The following is a 23,839-nucleotide window of genomic DNA, read 5'->3' on the forward strand; positions in this document are numbered from 1 at the left end:
GAATAATTAGCCTTGGGCAGTTTATTTGTTACTAACTATTTACCACGTAAGTATTTTATGCTAGTGAGTTAACGGCAAAAACCAAATTAATAGTAAGTTGAAAATAACGGAGACCAAATTAATTATTCTTAAAATGTATAGACCATATTGATTGTGACCCTAAAATGTAGGGACCAAAATAATGTTTTCACCTGTATTTTAAACATTTATACAAATAAATATATAAAATTATATATACATTAATCGAGTCTCTTACTCAGAAGTTTGTTCACGAACACATTATTATATTTAAACTTGGCCTGCTTAACGGTAATTTTAACTTGAACTTGGCTCATTTGTTAAATAAACTAACATTACCATTTTTTTTCTCAGGCCTAACTCAAGCTATCACCCACCTCAAAGCAACAAAGGGCTATTTTCACTTTCCATTGCCATTGTTGTCATCACCACCACCACATCATTATGATCTTTGTCATGGTTTTAAAAACTAGTACGATGGAAGAACTGGTCGAGGAGCTAATTACCGATTTTTTGGTCGAACTGGTGACGTCAAAAATAATTTAATTATTATTTATTTAAATTATATAAATAATTAATAATTATATATAATATATATATATATATATATATTAACAAGTGTGTGTGTGTCCAGCCTCTATAGGGAGAGAGAGAAATACAGTCTTTTTTTATCCCCTGAAAAGTCAAAACGTTTACAAAACAAAACAACAAATACCCAGTTCAAAACAACAACGATAACAACAACAACAACCAAATTGGCCAATACCCTTTTGCTCTCTCTCTCTCTCTCTCTGAAATTCCAACGCTTTGATTTTGAATCAAATTCACTCTAAAGGTTGGTGGGGTACATATACATATACATATATATATATATATATATATATATAAAAGAATAAATCATTTTCTTAGTAGGATTATATACAAATTTAACAATACAACATTGATGAATCTAATTTTAATATCTTTTCAAGAAAAAAAAAAAACTAATTTTTATTAGTTCATAAAAAAATCATTCTATAATTAACTCAAATAATATAATTTTAATTACAATTTCAGTTATTAAATATTAGTTTAGAGAGACAACATTTTAATTTTTGTGTTTACTATATATATGGGAAATCAAAATTCTCTCCATCCCAATTATTAGGTCTTTATTCCATTTCGGATGTCCCAAAATGAAGTCACTTTTGAAAAGTCAACAAATAAATTTCTTAACATACCCCATACTTTAACTAAAGTTTAAATTAGTGATGAAAATTTTAAAAAGTCGTACTTTTTTACTTTTTCTAATTGTAAAAGACAATACATTAAATGATAATACTTAAAAAAAAAAAAGAGTTAAATTTCTAATTCTAAGCATTAGCATCTGGGTTTATTAAAGAAATATCTATTTTACAACTTCAAAACATATTTTATCTATTTTACCATTTCATTTTACAACTCATCCAACATCACAATTTCTATTTTTACATACAATTCATTAAAATAATATAAACTACATTATCAAATAATATAAAAAAATTATGTTTCCCTCTTTTAAAGTATGAGAGAGAACAAAATATCAATATTTTTGTTTACAACCTATGAACAGTAGTATATACACAACCTTACTGTTCATGGATACTAAAAAAGTTTTACAAATTCATACTCAAATGAAGCTCTATTTTAATGTTTTTGATTACTAAAATAGCAATTAAGAGGTTTTTACGGCCCCAATATTAGTGCTCTAAGCAAGTAGTGACTTGTTATTAAAAAGATTGAACTTTCAATTCAAAATCTAGTTTGAACATCTGGTAAATGGGCCGGGCTTAATGACAGGCCCAAAAAAAGCTATAAAGAACAAAGAACAAGGCACAACAACAGACGAGCTCCGAGGATGGTTTCGTATACTTGCTAGAAGACTTTTGCATACTCAAAACTAAACTACGGTCTATGAAGCTTTCTGGTCCACTCTAGGGTCTTACAGCTCTGCCCATTTCACTAGGGTTTCGTTTTCGTTTTCGTTCTGATCGATTACGATCTCTCTCACAGAACCCTAACTTCTTCCACAAGGTAACCCATTGCCATGTTTCTACTCTCGTCGTCTACTCGCCTTTTGCACGATCCGCGTCTACAAAACAAAACCCTAGTTGTCTCTCATCTTTAACACTGTCTGTAATCGCTTATCGGACCGTTTGTTTCTCCTGAAAATAGTGCTTTCCTAGAAAAAAAGCTTTCATCTTTGAGGATCTTTGCTTCAAGTTTCAGATTTTTTTTTTTTTTTTTTTTTGGGTTGGGGTTTTAGAATGTGGGAAAATAAGTATTTTGTCTCTAATTGCTTTTTCTTGGTATAAATTTTGAGGTAGAAAGTTTTATTTGTTTGGGTTGCTTCTTTAGGTTTCACTGGGTGGCTACAATGTCTCGGGTTTATGTTGGGAATTTGGATCAACGAGTGTCCGAGAGGGATCTCGAAGATGAATTCCGAATGTATGGTGTTCTTCGGAGGTAAGAAATGTTCACTTTCATTAATAAATTGTTTGTGTTTTTCTATTTTTTTTTTTTTTTTTTTTTTTTTTTTTTTTTTTCCGTCCAAGTTTCAGTAAGCTGAAGAGAGAGCCAGCGCAAAACAGTGTCCAAGGCACCCCTTTTGGCGGCTAAAACACTTTGTAGATGCTATCCATACTCAAGTTTCTATCATTAACCATTGTCACAACATGAACATAACTAACATGATTCTTGTTTGTTCAACCATTTCTACAAGAACTACAGTAAAGCAAAGATGGCACCGTAACATCATTCAGCATGCATTTCAGATCACATACCATCCATCCTCAGTCTCTGCAGAGAAGAAGAGAAAGAAAAAATCAATCATAAGAGCTTGGATGAAAACATTAAACAAATGTAGAATGATGTTCTGTTCAACAATGATAAAGGACATGTCACGGTTTCTTTAAAAAGTTGTCCCTTCAAAGTGCTGAACTCCCCAGGTAGTTAACTAGCAACATCATTAACTAGTACAAACAAGACATACCCATTGGCATAAGGTGAATCTTGGCGAGCACGGCGATATGCAGGGGACCTGCTGTAGCTGCGACGTCGAGGAGGAGAAATGCTGCGGCGTCGTGGAGATCTTCTGCCACGGGGACTATAACTCCTGCAATGAGATACAAATACAAACTATCAACATTTGAAATCCAAACTCATTATATCTAACTAACTACAATTCCATAGATTAATCAAATAGATAAAAATTCAAACTTCCAAAACATCATGTCATACATTAAAGAATGATAACGATGAAGGAAAAGGCACTAACTGAAATTTTGCATAAGCTGAGAGAAATCGAGCCACAATGTACTTTTCAAGATAATAAAGAATGATTTTGATAAATAATACAAAATCTTGAAAATGAAGAAGATATGCATTGATAATTTTTCACGTGCTTCAATTTGTCATATATAGTGGGTAAGACAGGAAATTCCCAGACAAACCCCAGTAAATGTTACCAAATTAACAATTGAGGAAGAAGACATAACCGCACACGCACAGAGGACTCAAACACCACATAAGTTAGATTAACAATTGGAATTGAGAAAGGTGACTTGCGGGCTAGGTGAACAAAGAAAATACAAACAAATCCACTATGTTATATTCTCACATTAATCCTTTAAAAAACATCATAAGATGCTTCACCTGTTACATACCATTAACGGTTCAGTATCACATGCATACTCTATAACAAATTCATCTTCCAGCACCAAAGTTAGTACCAGTTGCATAGCACATACATATGAGCCATTTGTTTTTCTTCATGACCAAAACATCATACGATATTGGAATTGCTGATATGGAATGGCAGTCAAATCTTTGGATTTATTAAAATTGATAAAATCTTCAAAACATTCAATGCAAGTTATAAAAATCTAAGCAACACCACACCCTTCAACACACCTGCGCCCATAACCATAGTCTGGACTCCTCCGACGTCGAATAGGGCTAGGGCTTCGACGTCGTCCACTTCCCAAGCCTCGTGAGCCAATGCGCAACCGACATTCTCGAGCAAAATGACCAGGTTCTCCACACTCATAACACTTCAAGTCCTCACCTCCACCACGCCCACGTCCACCACCGCCACCACCACCGCCGCCACGGCCACCGCCACCCTTAGAATTATGAGAAAGCTCCACACGCCAACCATTTTTCCCTGTAAAAGAAGAGTCTTGATTTTTATTTTATTATTTTTAAGTCTTGAGGATTGAAGAGTGGGAGGGAAGAAAGCTCTAACTTTCAAATCCTTGACTGCCATTGAAGAAAGTTTTAGTAAGACACTAGGATGGAAACTTTATACAGAAAATTACCTAGAGCTTATCAGACATAGCCATGACATTTGCATGGGCCAAAGAACAAGCTAGCTAGAAAAGTATCCATAACAACATTGGTTTAAAACAGAAAAATTCAGACATGTTATGTATGATTTTAATAAAATCCATGCACCTCAAATAGCTTATGACCTCAAGATAAGGTAGATGCATGTCAATGACACTGGAGGGACAAAATATCAAAATTGATACCCAGATGCAAGAAAACCAGGCCTTTTGGTTATATATAGCATATTGCAGTCAACCAGGCCCCAAAGTTCTATCTTCTAAAAGAACAGCAAAGATAATTAAAAAACTTGTGTTTTTCATTCATAATTTCTTGCACACTGGTTAACAAATCACCATCTGTATATAGAAAAGAAATCTGATGGCATGGACATCTAATGTTTTGCTTTTCTTTGGGTAAGTTTTGGCCCCAAGAGGAGGAAGAGGAGATTAAAACTAGTGACCTCCGCTACAAGAGGCATGCTCCCCAGCCAATTGTACCACCCCTTGGTTTTAGAGATCCATATGTTTCACTGTAATTTCTACATACAGTACTCTAAAGGACTTATTAGCTCATTCACCTTAGTGTAATTTCCAGTTATTCATATTGACACTTCATAATAATATGTCGTCCTTCCAGATCTATCTCTCTCTCTCTCTCTCACATCACCCACAGAGATAAATATCAGTATACTATTAAAAAATTGGAACTTTCTAAGAAATACAGAAAAAATGTTCATCACATGAATGCATCATTAAAAATACAAATTAACGAGAACAAAACAATGCATTCAAATATGGTAATCAGAAACAATGAGAGAGAGAAAGAGAAGTTAAGCATTTTAAAAAATAATAATGATAGAATCACTGAAGTGATATAGAACAGCAAATTAATGATTCACTATACTGACCATCCAATGCATGTACGGCATCCAGAGCATCCCTGCGATCATCAAACTCAACAAATGCATATCCTGGTGGTCTTCGAGCAACCCAAACACTGCAATTTCATTAAGAGCTTCAACATCAGGCAGATATAAAGTTTGTTTCTCAAACAGAAAAATGTGACAACAAACAAGCACACATATGCCGTCACCCCACAACACCCCCCCCCCCACACCCCACAAAAAGGAGAAGGAAACAACAGCTTACAATTTATTCAATCAGCATTGCAAACATATAAATATCACAGAAAATAGTTACAATTTATCCTCACCATGCCTTTACTTAGAATTGCCTTCTTTGTTCTTTGCTAAGATTCATATGCCACAGCATATTAATATAAATACAACTTAGAATTGACAAGAGTTCTCTAATTAATGCAAAATGACTACCAAGTTGTCATTTAATTTGATCATGTCAACTCCAAAACATATTAACACGATAAAGCCATATATTTCGTCATTGATAGAAAGGCCGTAAGACAATCACTCAATTAAGCATCAGAAGCACAACAAATTATCACAAAACTGGCACACATCAACTAAAAATTTCATTAAAATTGAAGCAATTCTTCAGTGAAAAAGAAACCATTTGGGGCTCAGCAAATTGAAACTAAAAGGCCCCATTTCGTAGAAAACCAAAACCGGGCCTTCAAGTTCCATCGATAACCCAATTCCAAGTGACAAACACAGCAACTAGAAATGGTAAAATCTAATAAAAAGCAACATAGAATACAGTTTTTCAATAATGAAAATCTGTTTTCACAAAAAAAAAAAAAAAAAAAAAAAAAANGGGGGGGGGTCCATAGAACATGCAGCATGGATTGACTTCACAATAATTGGGCAGTGGTAAAGTTAAGCCAGTGCCGAAATTACCAGGTGGAAGGACAAGGACATCATATTTGAAACCAAATCACTAATACTTAAGAATCACAGCATGTATCAAAATATAAATAAATAAAAAGAATCACAGCAAACATAAGAGGTACCTAAAGCAAAATCGTCGGGCCAGAAAACAAGCTTAGGAGTAAACACTAACAGCAAACTACAGGAACAGGATGAGGGAAAAAAGTCACTGATTGCTAATGACCACACCAGATGCAGGCTTACAAGCATCACGGAAAATTATGAAGATTACTGAAATAAGGAAGCGTTGTATGCACAAACTACCTAACGATGTAGCAGAAAAAAACTGGGGGTTCTGAAGAGCCTCAAGGTGCAATGAAATCAGCCTTTCATGTTAATTCTCAGCATAGGTTTCCAAGCACCAGGCATTATGTCCATAAATGATCACCATAAACATACTCAAAAGAAAGAACCCAATGAACAACTTCATCTTCTTCAACCAGCCTTTAGAGAGAGTTGAAGGTGTTAGCTAGAGGAGAAGCTTTGTTGCAGACTAGATCATCAAAAAGGGGTGCAGGTAACCAAGTTTCTCATAAATTTTCAACACATGGTACAAGCTGAACAAGATGCAGATGAGTAGACAATGTCGTGCACAGAAGCAGAGATGGGGATCAATTAACAGCTTTGTTGCAGACCAGATCATCAAAAAGGTTTGTTGGCAACCAAGTTTCAGCATAAATTTTCAACACAAAGTACAAGATGAACAAGATGCAGATGAGTAGATAATGTCGTGCAGAGAAGCAGAGATGGGGAGCAATTAACAGCTTCATCTTCATGAACAAAAAGGTTAACTAAGTTAGAAGCTTTGTTGCAGATGACTACACTAAAAAGGTACCGCATGCAACCAAGATGCAGGAGCAACGACGACTAGATGACTGGTGCAGAGAAGCAGAGATGGGAACCATGTGCACTAAGATGCAGTATGCAGCGAAACGATGCCATTTAGCCGAAATCACACCTCAAAACAAAACATGTAAACTTTTTAGGAATCTCTAATCCAAATAGATCTAAGCTACCAAAGTTAGTTAAAATAAAAATATAATAGCCAATAAGGTGACAATTTAAAGTAGGAAAGAGACCTCCAAGTTTCAGTAAGCTGAAGAGAGAGCCAGCGCAAAACAGTGTCCAAGGCACCCCTTTTGGCGGCTAAAACACTTTGTAGATGCTATCCATACTCAAGTTTCTATCATTAACCATTGTCACAACATGAACATAACTAACATGATTCTTGTTTGTTCAACCATTTCTACAAGAACTACAGTAAAGCAAAGATGGCACCGTAACATCATTCAGCATGCATTTCAGATCACATACCATCCATCCTCAGTCTCTGCAGAGAAGAAGAGAAAGAAAAAATCAATCATAAGAGCTTGGATGAAAACATTAAACAAATGTAGAATGATGTTCTGTTCAACAATGATAAAGGACATGTCACGGTTTCTTTAAAAAGTTGTCCCTTCAAAGTGCTGAACTCCCCAGGTAGTTAACTAGCAACATCATTAACTAGTACAAACAAGACATACCCATTGGCATAAGGTGAATCTTGGCGAGCACGGCGATATGCAGGGGACCTGCTGTAGCTGCGACGTCGAGGAGGAGAAATGCTGCGGCGTCGTGGAGATCTTCTGCCACGGGGACTATAACTCCTGCAATGAGATACAAATACAAACTATCAACATTTGAAATCCAAACTCATTATATCTAACTAACTACAATTCCATAGATTAATCAAATAGATAAAAATTCAAACTTCCAAAACATCATGTCATACATTAAAGAATGATAACGATGAAGGAAAAGGCACTAACTGAAATTTTGCATAAGCTGAGAGAAATCGAGCCACAATGTACTTTTCAAGATAATAAAGAATGATTTTGATAAATAATACAAAATCTTGAAAATGAAGAAGATATGCATTGATAATTTTTCACGTGCTTCAATTTGTCATATATAGTGGGTAAGACAGGAAATTCCCAGACAAACCCCAGTAAATGTTACCAAATTAACAATTGAGGAAGAAGACATAACCGCACACGCACAGAGACCCCCCCTCTTCCTTTTCTCTTAATGTCTACGTGTACTTCCCTATATCATTATTTATTAATTATTATTGGTAATTAGATAATTACAATTGGGTGGGGAGATTTGAATTTTGGAGGTCTCGGTTGGAAACATTAGGAGGTGTTGCTAGAGTTACAAGGCTCTTGACACTCTTTCCATATATCAACTTGTACTTTTGTTATGCCGTTAGTGTTTTCAGTGCTTTTTTTTTTTTTGTTTTTCAGTAAGGGAGTAGTACCGCAATGAAAAAGAGCAGTAATGCAATGAAAAAGAGTAGTACTGCGTTGAATCCAGCAGTCATAATTGAGAGCTAATACGTATGTTGTAACTTGAAAATGATATTATGAAATTTTTTATTTTGAACCCGCTTAATTTTAATCGGAGTAACCTGAAAAAAGGCATGTGGTTGTAGTCTCAACACTTACATTCGTCTTAGAAGTGACATGTATTTGATGGGAAGCATTCAAAGGCATGTGGTTTATCGGGTTTGGAGAAAGATTAGATTACCAAGTTATCATCGGTGTAATGGTGTAAAATGACATGCAAGTAAAGAAGTACGTCCTTCTAAAAGGACAAATTGCTGATCAAAAAGCTTAAATGAAATGCAAATGGCATAAAAACAAAGCTATGTATAACCTGCGTGCCGTCCAAAACAATCTGCTTTGAAGTTTGAGTAAGACATGGCAACCAGTGAACCAAGGAAACATCCTTCCTCTTTCTCTCAGTTCTATATATTTATCTTAATAGAGACCTTGACCAGTTCCAAGTCCTCTGATAATTGAATTAGTGGGGAAGCCAAGTGAAAGACCATTGGGTCAATGGAACCATTTTTCACTCTCAATATAGACTAACAGATGAGCAAGGAAGTCAAGTCCACCACCATCATCTTTATCTATCTACTTTGTTGACACTGAACATTGAGATCCAAAACACTGAAAGACTCGAAGATCAATAGCAATCACAATATGCCAGAGCAGAAGCTGGACGAGAACATTCGTGATAAGCGGAACCAGAAGCTTGAGGTCTTTGATGTCCTTAGAGCAGCTCTTGCAATCTCTTTCAAGAATTTCAACTTCATCATTTTCATCTTTCTGACTTCCCTACCTCTTTTATGCTTCATGGTTTACTATGAAATTTTCCTTCAGAGGACACTGGTTGAAACCTCAAAAATCGTTAACGAACCTCCTGGTTACTTCTACTATAAGAGGTCGATACCTGATTTTTCAACCGAAGAAATGAGTCTTCAAATTACCAAAGATCTTTTTCAAAAATTGTTTCACCTTGGTTTCCTCTATCTGGTGCCTCTTCATCTCGTTGAGTTCTGCAGTGTGATTGTGATTGTTGATTTGGCGTCAAAGATACATGTAGAAGAGAGATCATTGACTCTCAAGGAAATGAAGGAGATGATAAATAGGCTTTACTATGGAGCAAGAGTGAGAGGCACTTTTATCACTTCAATTTACATTCTCTTCGTATCAACTTGTATTCTACTTGGGTTAATATGGTTAATCACAAATAGTTTTCAACTCGGATTGATGTGGTTATTCACAGACTACCGTTTTATTATCAGAGATTCTGCCATTGATGTGTTCTTTACAGTGTTTTATGGAATAGCTTTTGTAGCACTGCTAACAAAATACTTAGAATGGAGTGCTATGTGGAATATGAGCATTGTCATTTCAGTGTTGGAGGGGATATATGGGGGTGAAGCATTTGCTCTTTCTGCTTTTTTTAATAAAGGTAGCGAGGGGCGTGGGCTGCTTTTGATGCTCGTTTTCTTTGTTTGGGGACTGGGTTTAAGGTTGCCATGCCTCTATTTTGGATGCTATGAAGGAGGGAGAGGAATTGTTGCACAAATCAGCTTGTTCTGCTTGGGGAATGTGCTGAAATGGGTAGTCTGCACGGTCTACTTCTATGATTGCAAGAAGCGGATTTTAGAGAAGAAAGTTGATGAGGAAGTTGGAAGAGATATCGAAGCTGTTGGTGCATAATTAGGAATTGGTTTGTGGCTTTCACTATGTAGGAAGAGAGGCTAATCTCTTCCCTGAACTTGGTTTGAATATTTGAATCATGGCTAGAAACTTCAATAAGTGTTGGGAGTCAATTTCCAAATCATGTAACTATGAATGTTGTATGATAAACTTTTCTATTTTTTGTTTTAAGCTTTTATGTTCTTCATTGATGTATTTCTAGGTCTCGTGCCCATCGCTTGAGTGAGACTCTTAAACTCGATTTTTTAAAATACTTTGCATTCTTCAATTGTTTAAGTAGAATCTCTCACAAATTACAACCTACAATCCTCCAATAGGTTGTAATATTCAAATTCAAATTAGTTGATACTTTGAAATGCATAAAAAGTAAATGTGTCTTTCAACTTAAACTTAATAAACAAATCTTCATACTCCAAGAAATTAAAGTGATAAAGGCTTAAACCAAAACTTTTTTTACCTCAGTGCCCGGGAAAACACACATATGAGTGCATTTTAAACACTAAAAATTAAAATTCACAACTTCTTGTCATTATTATGGCTTAGTGTTACTCCCTAGATTTATGATCATTTACAAAAGAAAACTGCAGTTTTTGTTAAGGAGCAACACCATTTCTACGTTCACATAGATAAAATTCCTTCTAATGTCCATATTATGCAAACATGTAAATGCACATCAAACTTCATAAAGAGAATAAAGCTCATCCTCCATAATGTAACAATCAACACTTATCCATCTTGAATGAAACATTAAAAATTTATAAGGAAAGAAAATTTTATGTGTAACAAATTGTGATTCATAGAGTTGACTCGTAGAGTATAAAGTCAACTCTAAATAGTTTAGAGAATTTTTATTTAGAGCGAAGCATACACTAAGAAGGATAAATATGGAATTGAAGCAATAATGAATAGTGATACTAGAGGAGTATAGTTGATCAAACTGTGTAAATGACATAGTTAATCAAAAGTCGTAAATGAAATGCCTTCTAGAATTGGACAGGGCTGGGGGATAGTGGTCGCAAGTGCAAGCCTCCCTTTTTTATTCATAAAAAAAGAAAAGAAAAAAGAATCAGTTAGGACAACAGCCACTATCTACTCTAAAATGTGTATTTAGTAAAGAAGAATAGCAACTAATCTATATAATATATTAAAATTAAAATGTAGCAATTAATTTTGCTATTCTCTCATTCTGCCGACCTGTTCTCTCTTATTTTTTTTAACTCATCTTCTCATTATTAATTTCTTGCATTACTGTTATACTTTCTCTAAAATTTCTCATTTCATTTTACCTTTTTATCTCTCCACTAGTTTTTAACTTACCGTTACTCTTCCTATTTATTTTATTTTGACTATTCTTCTTCCTACATTCTTTACCATAATTTTTTTATTTTCTAACTTATTCAATCCATATTTTCCCCACACAAAAAGTAAGTACTCTCTCTCTTTTTCTTTTTTGGTGGATTTTTTTATACTTTCTTGCATCTTTATTTTTTTATTTATAGAATACTAAGTATTTTTAACACACACATGAGGAGAGGGGAGAAGGTCTTAAAAAAATTGGCAGTAGCATATATCCAAAAATTCTTAACTTTTAGATACACAATACAGACTTTAAATTTCTTTAACTCACACACATTTTCCAATGTGGGATTAACCCATTGTTTTTTTTCTCGAGAATATTAAGTATTTTTAATACATACACACGGGGGAGGGGAGAAGGTCTTAAAGAAACAGACAGTGATGTATATTTAAAATGACCTAACTCTTGGATACACACAGCATCTCTATTTAGGTTGATGAATTTTTTCGTTTTTTAGAACTCTACTTTGGGTTGATATGATTTGGAAATGTTTTTAAGCTGTTATTATTATTATTATTATTATTTTAATGATAACATTATAATGACATAATGTTATTCTATTACATAGTATGGCTTGAATAATTTAGAGTTTACGACTATACCTTTTATTTTAACTCTTCTTCTCCTCATATGCTTTTCTATAAATTAGCTATTCTCTGTCTATCAATTTTTTATTCTTTCTTGGAAATCTACTTTAGGTTGATCATTTTTTGTGTGTTTTTTATTTTTATTTTTTTATTTTTTTTATAACTCTACTTTGGTTGATTGGTGTTGTGCTTTTGGAAATTCCCATTGCAAGTCCTCTTTTTATTTATAGCTTTGGTTTGATTTTTGTTTGAGTTAATATTTAGTTATTTTAGAAGTGAGAATTTTAGTTTATATAAAAACACAATCTACATGGTTATGTATTTGAATGTGCTTATCAATTAGGTGAATAATATAATTTGTAATTTCTTGATGTGTTTTGATTATAATGTAATCATTTAAGAAAATGAGAAATTTGAATAAAAAATTTGAAACTTTAAAAGTTTAATTGTATAGGGAAAAAAAAAAAAGGAGAACATAATGCACTATAACATAAGTTAGAAGAATAAGTACCACTATAAAAAATATATCAATTAAACACATCAAAAATAATAGAATGATATATTTGTAGAGATAGAGACATGAAAAATACTTTTAAAAATTGATTAGTTTTTAGGGAGAACAAATTATCATTAACAAATTTTAGAAAAAAAATTATATGTTATACGATATTATATACAAAAAAAAAAAATTATATTATCATACGTCATGTGAGTTTGCGACTAGTAATAAATAAAAGTGATGTCAACGATAAATTCATGCAAGTCAGCTCTTGCTTTAGGTGAGTTAGGCAACTGCCTAAGGCGGCCTTAGTAAGGCGCCCAAATTTATCAAATTATGTTGGTTCTTTAATTAGAAAAATAGATTGAAAAAAATGTATTAAATTAAACCCCAAAATATAGCCAATAAATAAGAGAAGAAAAAAAAACACCGAAGAATAAAAATCAGGAAAGAAGGCCCAATGTAGGAGTACTAAATCACACCCAAAATATTAACATAAAAGGAAAAAAAAAAAAAAACCCATAAAAGATTAATCTCAATCTCTCTCTCTCTCTCATACGCACACAAAAAACAAAACAGAACAAAACATAAAAAGTCCAAAAAATAAGAAGCTCAAACCTCTTTTTTTTTTTAATTCTTTATTTATATTTTTCCAACCATTCTCTTCAGGTTTGAGGTTTGTCTTGAAAAAATCGTTCAAATCTGTGTTTGCTACTTTGCTTTTAACTAGATTGCTAGTTTCTACCTTTACTTTATGTTTTTATCGGATGGGGAGTGAAATATGTAGTCCACAAACATTTTCACGATTCACCAGATTCTGATGTGGCTGGTGGTTTATGCTTTTGTCTCTTAAAAAAAAAAAAAATAATATACACTAGTGGTTAAAAAAAAAAAAAAAAAGAGTTAGATTATTCTCTGAATGCATATATAGCTTATAGAGAATACCTATTACAGTTGCTTCAACAGAAATAAGTTTTTCAATATTAAAGTTGATAAAATCATATCTAAAATCGACAATGTCATAAAAAAGATTAAATAGATTAGCTATATTATCTATAGAAATGTTAGAAGAACTTAAATACAAAATTTAATATGTAATTTTGTATATAAAAATGCAAGAATAATATATTTTAATTAAAAATAATTTAAATTATATTAAAAATATAAAATGTCTCATTTTAATCTGTCCAGGCCTAAAATGCATTAAGCCACTCTGGTTCTATATGAAAATAATGGAATTCCAATCACAATAGAATATGTTAAAAACGGTGAAAAATGTAAGAGGAAACCCCCAAACAAGGCACTTGCTTTCCTCTTGGGAGATTAAGGCAGAGATTCCTTAACTTTGATTAATTGAGCTTTTTTTGGCAGCTACCCATTTTGTCCTTGTTGGTAATCCTCATTGTGGTGAAGTCAGCTAGGGTGTTTTGGTCACTATCTATTGTGGGGTTACTATTGGATGAGAGTATCAGAAACCATATGAAAACTTCATGAAACATCGAAACTGCAGAATCCTTGTAAAATACTCACATATATGTGGGTGGGTGGAAGCTGTCCTTTTGGGGAGTCATGAATTTTAAAAAACTAGTAAGTCGTGCGATGCATGAATAATTTTGTAATATTTTATGTAAGATGGTTTTGGATAATATTATACATATATTGTAAAGAAAAAGTAAACTAAATTAGAGTAAAGAAACATATATATATTTTGAGATATTAAAAATTAATTTAGTAGCTTCACTGCATATTTGTAGCCTTCTTAAGGTAAGACTAATTAAAAAAAAAAAAAAATCATGAAACCAAAAATAAATGCAAAAGAGTAACAGGACCATGAAAATCAATTAATTTATGCTGTGCTCACATATTTCATATCATGAAATAAAAGTATGCCTAGCTCTCTGACCATCTTTTATTCATCGATAGTGCGACATTAAGATATGGTGTGGGCAAGTGTGTATGCATGTGTCTTATAGATGATTTATTTATTTATTTTTTTTGAAACTATAGATGACTTAAAATTAAACCATGGTAAAATGTGACTTTACATTGCGCACCAAATATTCTCTCTACTTATATACCCAAAAGAAAATTATCCAACCAAATTATCTAAATCTAAATCATATTTAAACCCCTAATTTAAAAAGAAAAAAAAATTACTTGTAAGGATTTCAGTGTCTTGATGGTGGTAGGAGGCCACTATAATGGAGGTAGTGACCCTTCAGATTCCTCTTTCTCTTTCTTTCAAATGTTTTGTTAATATCAAGTATTTTATTTTGGTAATATTAGTGAAATAGTGCGTTTTATTTAATAATCTACAACATTTTTGTGTCTCTCTATCTCTCTTAAGAGCCTTATCTTGTTAGTTATTACTATTAGTCCTAAAATTATCCAACCAAATTATCTAAATCTAAATCATATTTAAACCCCTAATTTAAAAAGAAAAAAAAATTACTTGTAAGGATTTCAGTGTCTTGATGGTGGTAGGAGGCCACTATAATGGAGGTAGTGACCCTTCAGATTCCTCTTTCTCTTTCTTTCAAATGTTTTGTTAATATCAAGTATTTTATTTTGGTAATATTAGTGAAATAGTGCGTTTTATTTAATAATCTACAACATTTTTGTGTCTCTCTATCTCTCTTAAGAGCCTTATCTTGTTAGTTATTACTATTAGTCCTTACTTATTTTATTTTATTATTATTTTTTTAAAAAAAAATACTAAAATAGTGGGTATGCTAAAAGACATGAAAAATAGAGAAATATGTAGTGTAAGCTTAGACAATTAATAAATTATTAATGAGATAACAGTAAAATAAGTTAATATGAACTTTTGGGTAACACGCGTGAGACCCACCTGCTTGTGAGAGGCAATTCTCATCCGCCTGGCACATGAGATACCATCTCATAAACTAACAAATGAGCAAGTGGGGCCCACCTGCTTGTAAGAGGCAAGTCTCATGCGCTAGGTCTCATAGTCAGGTGGACCCCACACGCGGGGACCCACTTGCTTGCGAGAGGCAAGTCTAACGCGCTTGGTGCATGAGATACCACCTCATAGACTAGCAGATGAGCAAGGAAGTCAAGTCCACCACCATCATCTTTATCTATCTACTTTGTTGACACTGAACATTGAGATCCAAAACACTGAACACTAAGCTCCAAAATGAAAGACTCGAAGATCAATAGCAATCACATTATGCTAGAGCAGAAGCTGGACGAGAACATTCGTGATAAGCGGAACCAGAAGCTGGAGGTCTTTGATGTCCTTAGAACAGCTCTTGCAATCTCTTTCAAGAATTTCAACTTCATCATTCTCATCTTTCTGACTTCCCTGCCTTTTTTCTGCTTCATGTTTTACAATGAAATTTTCCTTCAGAGGACACTGGTTGAAACCTCAAATATCGTTTATGAGTATCCTTGTTACTTATACTATGAGACCGAAGAAATGATTACCAAAGATCTTTTTCAAAAATTGTTTCACCTTGGTTTCCTCTATCTGGGGCCTCTTCATCTCGCTGAGTTCTGCAGTGTGATTGTGATTGTTGATTTGGCGTCAAAGATATATGTAGAAGAGAGACCATTGACTCTCAAGGAAATGAAGGAGATGATAAATAAGCTTTACTATGGAGCAAGAGTGAGAGGCACTTTTATCACTTCAATTTACATTCTCTTCGTATCAACTTGTATTCTACTCGGGTTAATATGGTTAATCACAAACAGTTTTCGACTCGGATTGACGTGGTTATTTGCAGACTACCGCTTTATTGTCACAGATTCTGCCATTGATGTGTTCTTTGCAGTGCTTTATGGAATAGCTTTTGTAGCACTGCTAACAAAATACTTAGAATGGAGTGCTATGTGGAATATGAGCATTGTCATTTCAGTGTTGGAGGGGATATATGGGGGTGAAGCATTTGCTCTTTCTGCTTATTTTAGCAAAGGTAGTGAGGGGCGTGGGCTGCTTTTGATGCTCGTTTTCTTTGTTTGGGGACTGGGTTTAAGGTTGCCATGTCTCTATTTTGGATGCTATGAAGGAGGGAGAGGAATTGTTGCACAAATCAGCTTGTTCTGCTTGGGGAATGTGCTGAAATTGGTAGTCTGCATGATCTATTTCTATGATTGCAAGAAGCGGATTTTAGAGAAGAAAGTTGATGAGGAAGTTGGAAGAGATATCGAAGCTGTTGGTGCATAATTAGGAGTTGGTTTGTGGCATTCACTATGTAGGAAGAGAGGCTAATCTCTTCCCTGAACTTGGTTTGAATATTTGAATCATGGCTAGAAACTTCAATAAGTGTAGGGAGTCAATTTCCAAGTCATGTAACTATGAATGTTGTATGATAAACTTTTCTATTTTTTGTTTTAAGCTTTTATGTTCTTCATTGATGTATTTCTAGGTCTCGTGTCCATCGCTTGAGTGAGATTCTTAAACTCAATTTTTTAAAATACTCTGCATTCTTTAATTGTTTAAATAGAATCTCTCACAAATTACAACCTACAATTCTCCAGTAGGTTGTAATATTCAAATTCAAAATAGTTGATATTCTGAAATGCATAAAAAGTAAATATGTCTTTCAACTTAAACTTAATATACTAATCTTCATACTCCAAGAAATTAAAGTGATAAAAGCTTAAACCAAAACTTTTTTACCTCAGTGCTCGAGTGTTGATGAGGAAGTTGGAAGAGATATCGAAGCTGTTGGTGCATAATTAGGAGTTGGTTTGTGGCATTCACTATGTAGGAAGAGAGGCTAATCTCTTCCCTGAACTTGGTTTGAATATTTGAATCATGGCTAGAAACTTCAATAAGTGTAGGGAGTCAATTTCCAAGTCATGTAACTATGAATGTTGTATGATAAACTTTTCTATTTTTTGTTTTAAGCTTTTATGTTCTTCATTGATGTATTTCTAGGTCTCGTGTCCATCGCTTGAGTGAGATTCTTAAACTCAATTTTTTAAAATACTCTGCATTCTTTAATTGTTTAAATAGAATCTCTCACAAATTACAACCTACAATTCTCCAGTAGGTTGTAATATTCAAATTCAAAATAGTTGATATTCTGAAATGCATAAAAAGTAAATATGTCTTTCAACTTAAACTTAATATACTAATCTTCATACTCCAAGAAATTAAAGTGATAAAAGCTTAAACCAAAACTTTTTTACCTCAGTGCTCGAGAAAACACACATATGAGTACATCTTAAACACTAAAAATTGAAATTCACAACTTCTTGTCACTATTATGGCTTAGTGCTCATCCCTAGGTTTATGATCATTTACAAGAGAAAACTACAATTTTTGTTAAGAAGCGACACCATTTCTATGTTCACATAGATAAAATTCCTTCTATTTTTTTTTTTTGATAAGAAACATGAAATATTCATTCAACTTAAAGGAAAGTTACAACAGAGATAGCATACCATCACTGGAGAAAAACACAGACAATATCACACCACACTCCTCAAAGTACCCAAGAGCACAGCAAAATTTAAGAGTTTGCTTATTAACCATTTGGGATCTCTTTGCTTTGGCTCAAGTGGTGGGCTCATTAAGAGGAGAGAAATTACTTGTGGTATTCGGACAGGGAAGTCCTTTGGCCGAAGAAGAAAACAATTGAAAGCCCAAAAGCGATTTTTGTCCTCAGAGGACCAAAGGGAAACACCTGCGTGCTCAACAGAGGAAGGTGTTGGGCTTAAGGAGCAGACTGCCAGCACAGATGAACTTCTGGCTTTCTCCGTACCCAGGCTCGGACCAACAGCCGCTGGACTTTGACCGGAATCTTCCTCTCTTCGTTCTTCCTCCAACCCGCCTCGGCAAGCAGCACAATGTTTCACAATAACCCCCATCCTCCAATCGGCTAGATCTTGAAATTCAGACCTGAGAAACCCACCAAAACCCAAAACACCACAAATAGAGCAAAAGGAAGGAAGCCACTCTGATTGAAGGCTCAATCTGATGAACTGGAAGATCATTATTCCTCTATCTACATACCTTAGATCCAAACCCATCTTCCAGGCAGATCTTGGAGTGGACTTGGAAGCTCGCACGCGCACATCAAGGCTGTTTGATCTCATGGCTGTAGCGGCGCAAACAACTTCCTTAACCATAGTGAGAAGAAAAATCAGAAGTCCCCCAGTGGTAGCTAGATCCATGTTGCTGAGGGGACCTTGAAAGCTTCAAAGATTTAGACAAACTACCCGAATTGGGAGAGAGAGCTTGTACCAGGCAAGAGAAAGCAAAAACTCCTACTGAGGGAGAGAGAAAAAATCTTGGTTGAAACTTGTGTCCTTGATAAAATTCCTTCTAATGTCCATATTATGCAAACATGTAAATGCACATCAAACTTCATAAAGAGAATAAAACTCATCCTCCATAATGTAACAAGGTGCACTTATCCATCTTGAATGCAACATTAAAAATTTATTAGGAAAGAAAATTTTATGTGTGACAAATTGTGATTCGTAGAGTATAAAGTAAACTCTAAATAGTTTCGAGAATTTTTATTTAGAACGAAGCATATACTAAGAAGGATAAATATGGAATTGAAGCAATAATGAATAGTGATACTAGAGGAGTTTAGTTGATCAAACTGTGTAAATGACATAGTTGATCAAAAGTCGTAAATGAATGCCTTCTAGAATTGGACAGGGCTGGGGGATAGTGATCACAAGTGCAAGCCTCCCTTTTTTATTTATAAGAAAAGAAAAGAAAAAAGAATCAGTTAGGACAACCAGCCACTATCTACTCTAATATGTGTATTAGTAAAGAAGAATAGCAAGTAATCTATATAATATATTAAAATTAAAATGTAGCAATTAATTTTGCTATTCTCTCATTCTGCCAACCCTTCCTCTCTCATTTTTTTTACTCATCTTCTCATTATTAATTTCTTGCTTTATTGTTATACTTTTTCTAACGTTTCTCATTTATTTTTACCTCTTTATCTTTCCACTAGTCTCTAACTTACCAATACTTTTTCTCTTCCTTTTATTTTGACTATTCTTCTTCCTATATCTTTACCATAATCTTTCTAACTTATTCAATCCATATTTTCTCCACAAAAAAAGTAAGTACTCTCTCTTTTCTTTTTGGGTGGATTTTTTTTGTTCTTTCTTGCATCTCTATTTAGGTTGATGAATTTTTCAATTCTTTAGAACTCTACTTTGGGTTGATATGATTTGAATATGTTTTTAAGCTGTTATAATTATTATTTTTTAATGATAACATTATAATGATATAATGTTATTCTATTACATAGTATGGCTTGAATATTTTAGAGCTTACAACTATACCGTTTATTTTAACTCTTCTTCTCCTCATTTGCTTTTCTATAAATTAACTATTCTTTGTCTATTAATTTTTTATTCTTTCTTGAAATTCTACTTTAGGTTGATAATTTTTTGTGTTTTTGTGTTTCTTTTTTTATTTTTTTATTTTTATTTTTATTATTATTTTTTTCTTAACTCTACTTTGGTTGATTGGTGTTGTGTTTTTGGAAATTCCCACCACAAGTTCTCTCTCTTTATAGTTTTGGATTTATTTTATTTTATTTTATTTTATTTTTTTTAGGTAAGAGATAGATATTTTATTTATTTAAACGTGTAAGAGGTACATCACCTGGTCTAAATACCAGCACTAGGGAAAGAAAGCCCATATACAAAAAGACAAACCACCTAGATAGAGCACAGAACCACAGGCTTTACAATATGGAGAAGACCACGCTAGAGCACTGAGGGAGAAAAACCAAGACAAAATACCCAAACGAAGCCCAAGTCCCACTCAGTCACCACAATACAGAGTTTTTAAACCACAACATCACAATACAGATCTTTCAAAACAACACCACAATACAAATCTTTTCAAAAAATAGAACAAAATCACACTTCAGAACTTTCAACAAAACAGAGACTAAGAATTAGTCATTGCAGCTAGCAACCTCTGATTCTCTGCCAGGAAACTGAGTGCCCCTTCTAGGATTACTCTAGGATGTTGCTGAACATGTTCAAAATAATATTTATTTCTAGCATTCCATAATGCCCATGATATTGTCGCCCATCTATCCAACTCCAGCTGTGGTAGCCGATCAACAAGCATCCGGAACAGAGCAAAGAATTCCCTAGCATCATTAGGACATTTCTGAATTTTACCTCCGCCCAAAGGACACTCCCATGAAATATGGCCAACGGACTCTGACTTTTGACAGCAAATCTCACACCATGAGTCAGGGACGGAACTATTCGAGGGCAGAGGGGGGACATTAAAAAATTCTTAGTATGTGTATTAAAAAAAAGAATTTTAATTCTAGCTCTTAAATTTATATACTTGGCCCCCCTCCCCAAATTTACAAATTGACTCAAGAATTCCAACAAATAGCACATATCCAGATAATAAGAAAAATCTTTGGACAAATCATAAATTTGATTTAAACAAAAACAATAACAACAAATTAATTACAAATCCTAACAAAAAAAATCCCAAAAACCCAATAACTTTTATCCAATTTCTCCCTCTCTCTTGAGAGCTCTATGCCCCTCTCAAATGACTCCACTCTCATAGCCAAAGAGACAACTCCTATGCTACATATTGATTGCTTCATCCACACATTAATTAGACTTTGAAAAAATTAAGACGTGTCAATTGACTTACAAAACTCTTGATTATAAAATCATATTATTAATTTTTTTTCAAAAGAAAAATACAAATAATAATTAATAAATTAATGTTAATAATGCAACTTTGTCAACCTCTAGTATTGATATTCTAATTTTTTTAAATCTAAGAACAAAGAACTTTGGCCCTCCCTAAGTTTGAATCCTGGTTCCGTCCTTGTCGTGAGTTTTGATTAGAATGTAACCATTTTAAGAAAATAAGAAATTTGAATAAAAAAATTTGAAATTAAAGGTTTAGTTGCACATAAAAAAAAAAGAAAAAAGAAGAAGGAAAACATAACATACTATAATATAAGTTAGAAGAATATGAACCACCATATAAAAAAAAAAAAAAAAAATCCAATTAAACACACTCAAAATAATTAACATGTTCAAAATAATATTTATTTCTAGCATTCCATAATGCCCATGAGATTGTCGCCCATCTATCCAACTCCAGCTGTGGTAGCCGATCAACAAGCATCCGGAACAGAGCAAAGAATTCCCTAGCATCATTAGGACATTTCTGAATTTTACCTCCGCCCAAAGGACACTCCCATGAAATATGGCCAACGGACTCTGACTTTTGACAGCAAATCTCACACCATGAGTCAGGGACGGAACTATTCGAGGGCAGAGAGGGGACATTAAAAAATTCTTAGTATGTGTATTAAAAAAAAAAATTTTAATTCTAGCTCTTAAATTTATATACTTGGCCCCCCTCCCCAAATTTACAAATTGACTCAAGAAATTCAACAAATAGCGCATATCCAGATAATAAGAAAAATCTTTGGACAAATCATAAATTTGATTTAAACAAAAACAATAACAACAAATTAATTACAAATCCTAACAAAAAAAATCCCAAAAACCCAATAACTTTTATCCAATTTCTCCCTCTCTCTTGAGAGCTCTATGCCCCTCTCAAATGACTCCACTCTCATAGCCATAGAGACAACTCCTATGCTACATATTGATTGCTTCATCCACACATTAATTAGACTTTGAAAAAATTAAGACGTGTCAATTGACTTACAAAACTCTTGATTATAAAATCATATTATTAATTTTTTTTCAAAAGAAAAATACAAATAATAATTAATAAATTAATGTTAATAATGCAACTCTGTCAACCTCTAGTATTGATATTCTAATTTTTTTAAATCTAAGAACAAAGAACTTTGGCCCCCCCTAAGTTTGAATCCTGGTTCCGTCCTTGTCGTGAGTTTTGATTAGAATGTAACAATTTTAAGAAAATAAGAAATTTGAATAAAAAAAATTTGAAATTAAAGGTTTAGTTGCACATAAAAAAAAAAGAAAAAAGAAGAAGGAAAACATAACATACTATAATATAAGTTAGAAGAATATGAACCACCATATAAAAAAAAAAAAAAATCCAATTAAACACACTCAAAATAATAGAATGATCTATTTGTAGAGATAGAGATATGAAAAATACTTTTAAAAATTGATTAGTTTTTAGGGAGAACAAATTATTATTAACAAATTTTAGGAAAAAAAATTATATGTTATACCATATTATATACAAAAAAAAAAAAATTTATATTATTATACGTCATGTGAGTTTGTGACTAGTAATAAATAAAAGTGGTATCAACGATAAATTCATGCGGGTCCGCTCTTACTTTAGGTGAGTTAGGCGACTGCCTAAGGCCCCCAAATTTATCAAATTATGTTGGTTCTTTAATTATAAAAAATAGATTGGAAAAATGTATTAATTAAACCCCAAAATATAGCCAATAAATAAGAGAAGAAAAAAACACCAAAGAATAAAAATCGGGAAAGAAGGCCCAATGTAGGATTACTAAATCACACCCAAAATATTAAGATAAATGAAAAAAAAAAAAAAAGATTAATCTCAATCTCTCTCGTACACACAAAAAACAAAACAGAACAAAACATGAAAAGTCCAAAAAATAAGAAGCTCAAACCTCTTTTTTTTTTTTACTCATTGCTGATTTTTTTTTTTTTTTTAAATTCTTTATTTATATTTGCTAAAATTCTGCTTTGCGTCAGACTCTCCATTCCAACCATTCTCCAAAATATTAAGATAAATGAAAAAAAAAAAAAAAAAAAGATTAATCTCAATCTCTCTCGTACACACAAAAAACAAAACAGAACAAAACATGAAAAGTCCAAAAAATAAGAAGCTCAAACCTCTTTTTTTTTTTTTTTACTCATTGCTGATTTTTTTTTTTAATTCTTTATTTATATTTGCTAAAATTCTGCTTTGCGTCAGACTCTCCATTCCAACCATTCTCTTCAAGTTTGAGGTTTGCCTTGAAAAAATCTTTCAAATCTGTGTTTGCTACTTTGCTTTTAACTAGATTGCTAGTTTCTACCTTTACTTTATGTTTTATCTGATGGGGAGTGAAATATGTAGTCCACAACCATTTTCACGATTCACCAGATTCTGATGTGGCTGGTGGTTTATGCTTTTGTCTCTTTTTTATTATTTATTTTTTTTATTAA

General features: G+C 33.1%; 3 protein-coding genes and 1 long non-coding RNA gene across 4 annotated transcripts; 2 read left to right on the forward strand and 2 right to left on the reverse strand.

The window, feature by feature from the left end:
- Window positions 1-2,591: 2,591 nt before the first annotated feature.
- Window positions 2,592-5,366, reverse strand: LOC112029908 (serine/arginine-rich splicing factor RSZ21; the record flags this gene model as incomplete). Its single annotated transcript, XM_024062592.2, has 4 exons — window positions 2,592-2,835; window positions 3,029-3,151; window positions 3,949-4,201; window positions 5,273-5,366. Coding segments are annotated over 4 exons (477 nt in total), but the record flags the coding sequence as incomplete, so codon positions are not given.
- A 1,909-nt stretch (window positions 5,367-7,275) lies between these two features.
- LOC136061556 (uncharacterized) lies at window positions 7,276-8,235 on the reverse strand. Its single transcript, XR_010631480.1, has 2 exons — window positions 7,732-8,235; window positions 7,276-7,538 (listed from the first exon to the last, which is right to left on the reverse strand). It is a non-coding gene; the product is annotated as an uncharacterized LOC136061556 (long non-coding RNA).
- Window positions 8,236-9,234: 999 nt separating this feature from the next.
- On the forward strand, window positions 9,235-10,260 carry LOC112029904 (uncharacterized). Its single transcript, XM_024062587.2, has one exon. It carries the CDS (start codon window positions 9,235-9,237, stop codon window positions 10,258-10,260), a length of 1,026 nt encoding a protein of 341 aa, XP_023918355.1.
- Window positions 10,261-15,863: 5,603 nt separating this feature from the next.
- Window positions 15,864-16,892, forward strand: LOC112029905 (uncharacterized). Its single transcript, XM_024062588.2, has one exon. It carries the CDS (start codon window positions 15,864-15,866, stop codon window positions 16,890-16,892), a length of 1,029 nt encoding a protein of 342 aa, XP_023918356.2.
- The last annotated feature ends 6,947 nt before the right edge of the window (window positions 16,893-23,839 follow it).

Source organism: Quercus suber, unplaced genomic scaffold (genome assembly GCF_002906115.3).
Source record: "Quercus suber isolate HL8 unplaced genomic scaffold, Cork oak 2.0 scaffold_217, whole genome shotgun sequence".
Classification (NCBI taxonomy): domain Eukaryota; kingdom Viridiplantae; phylum Streptophyta; class Magnoliopsida; order Fagales; family Fagaceae; genus Quercus; species Quercus suber.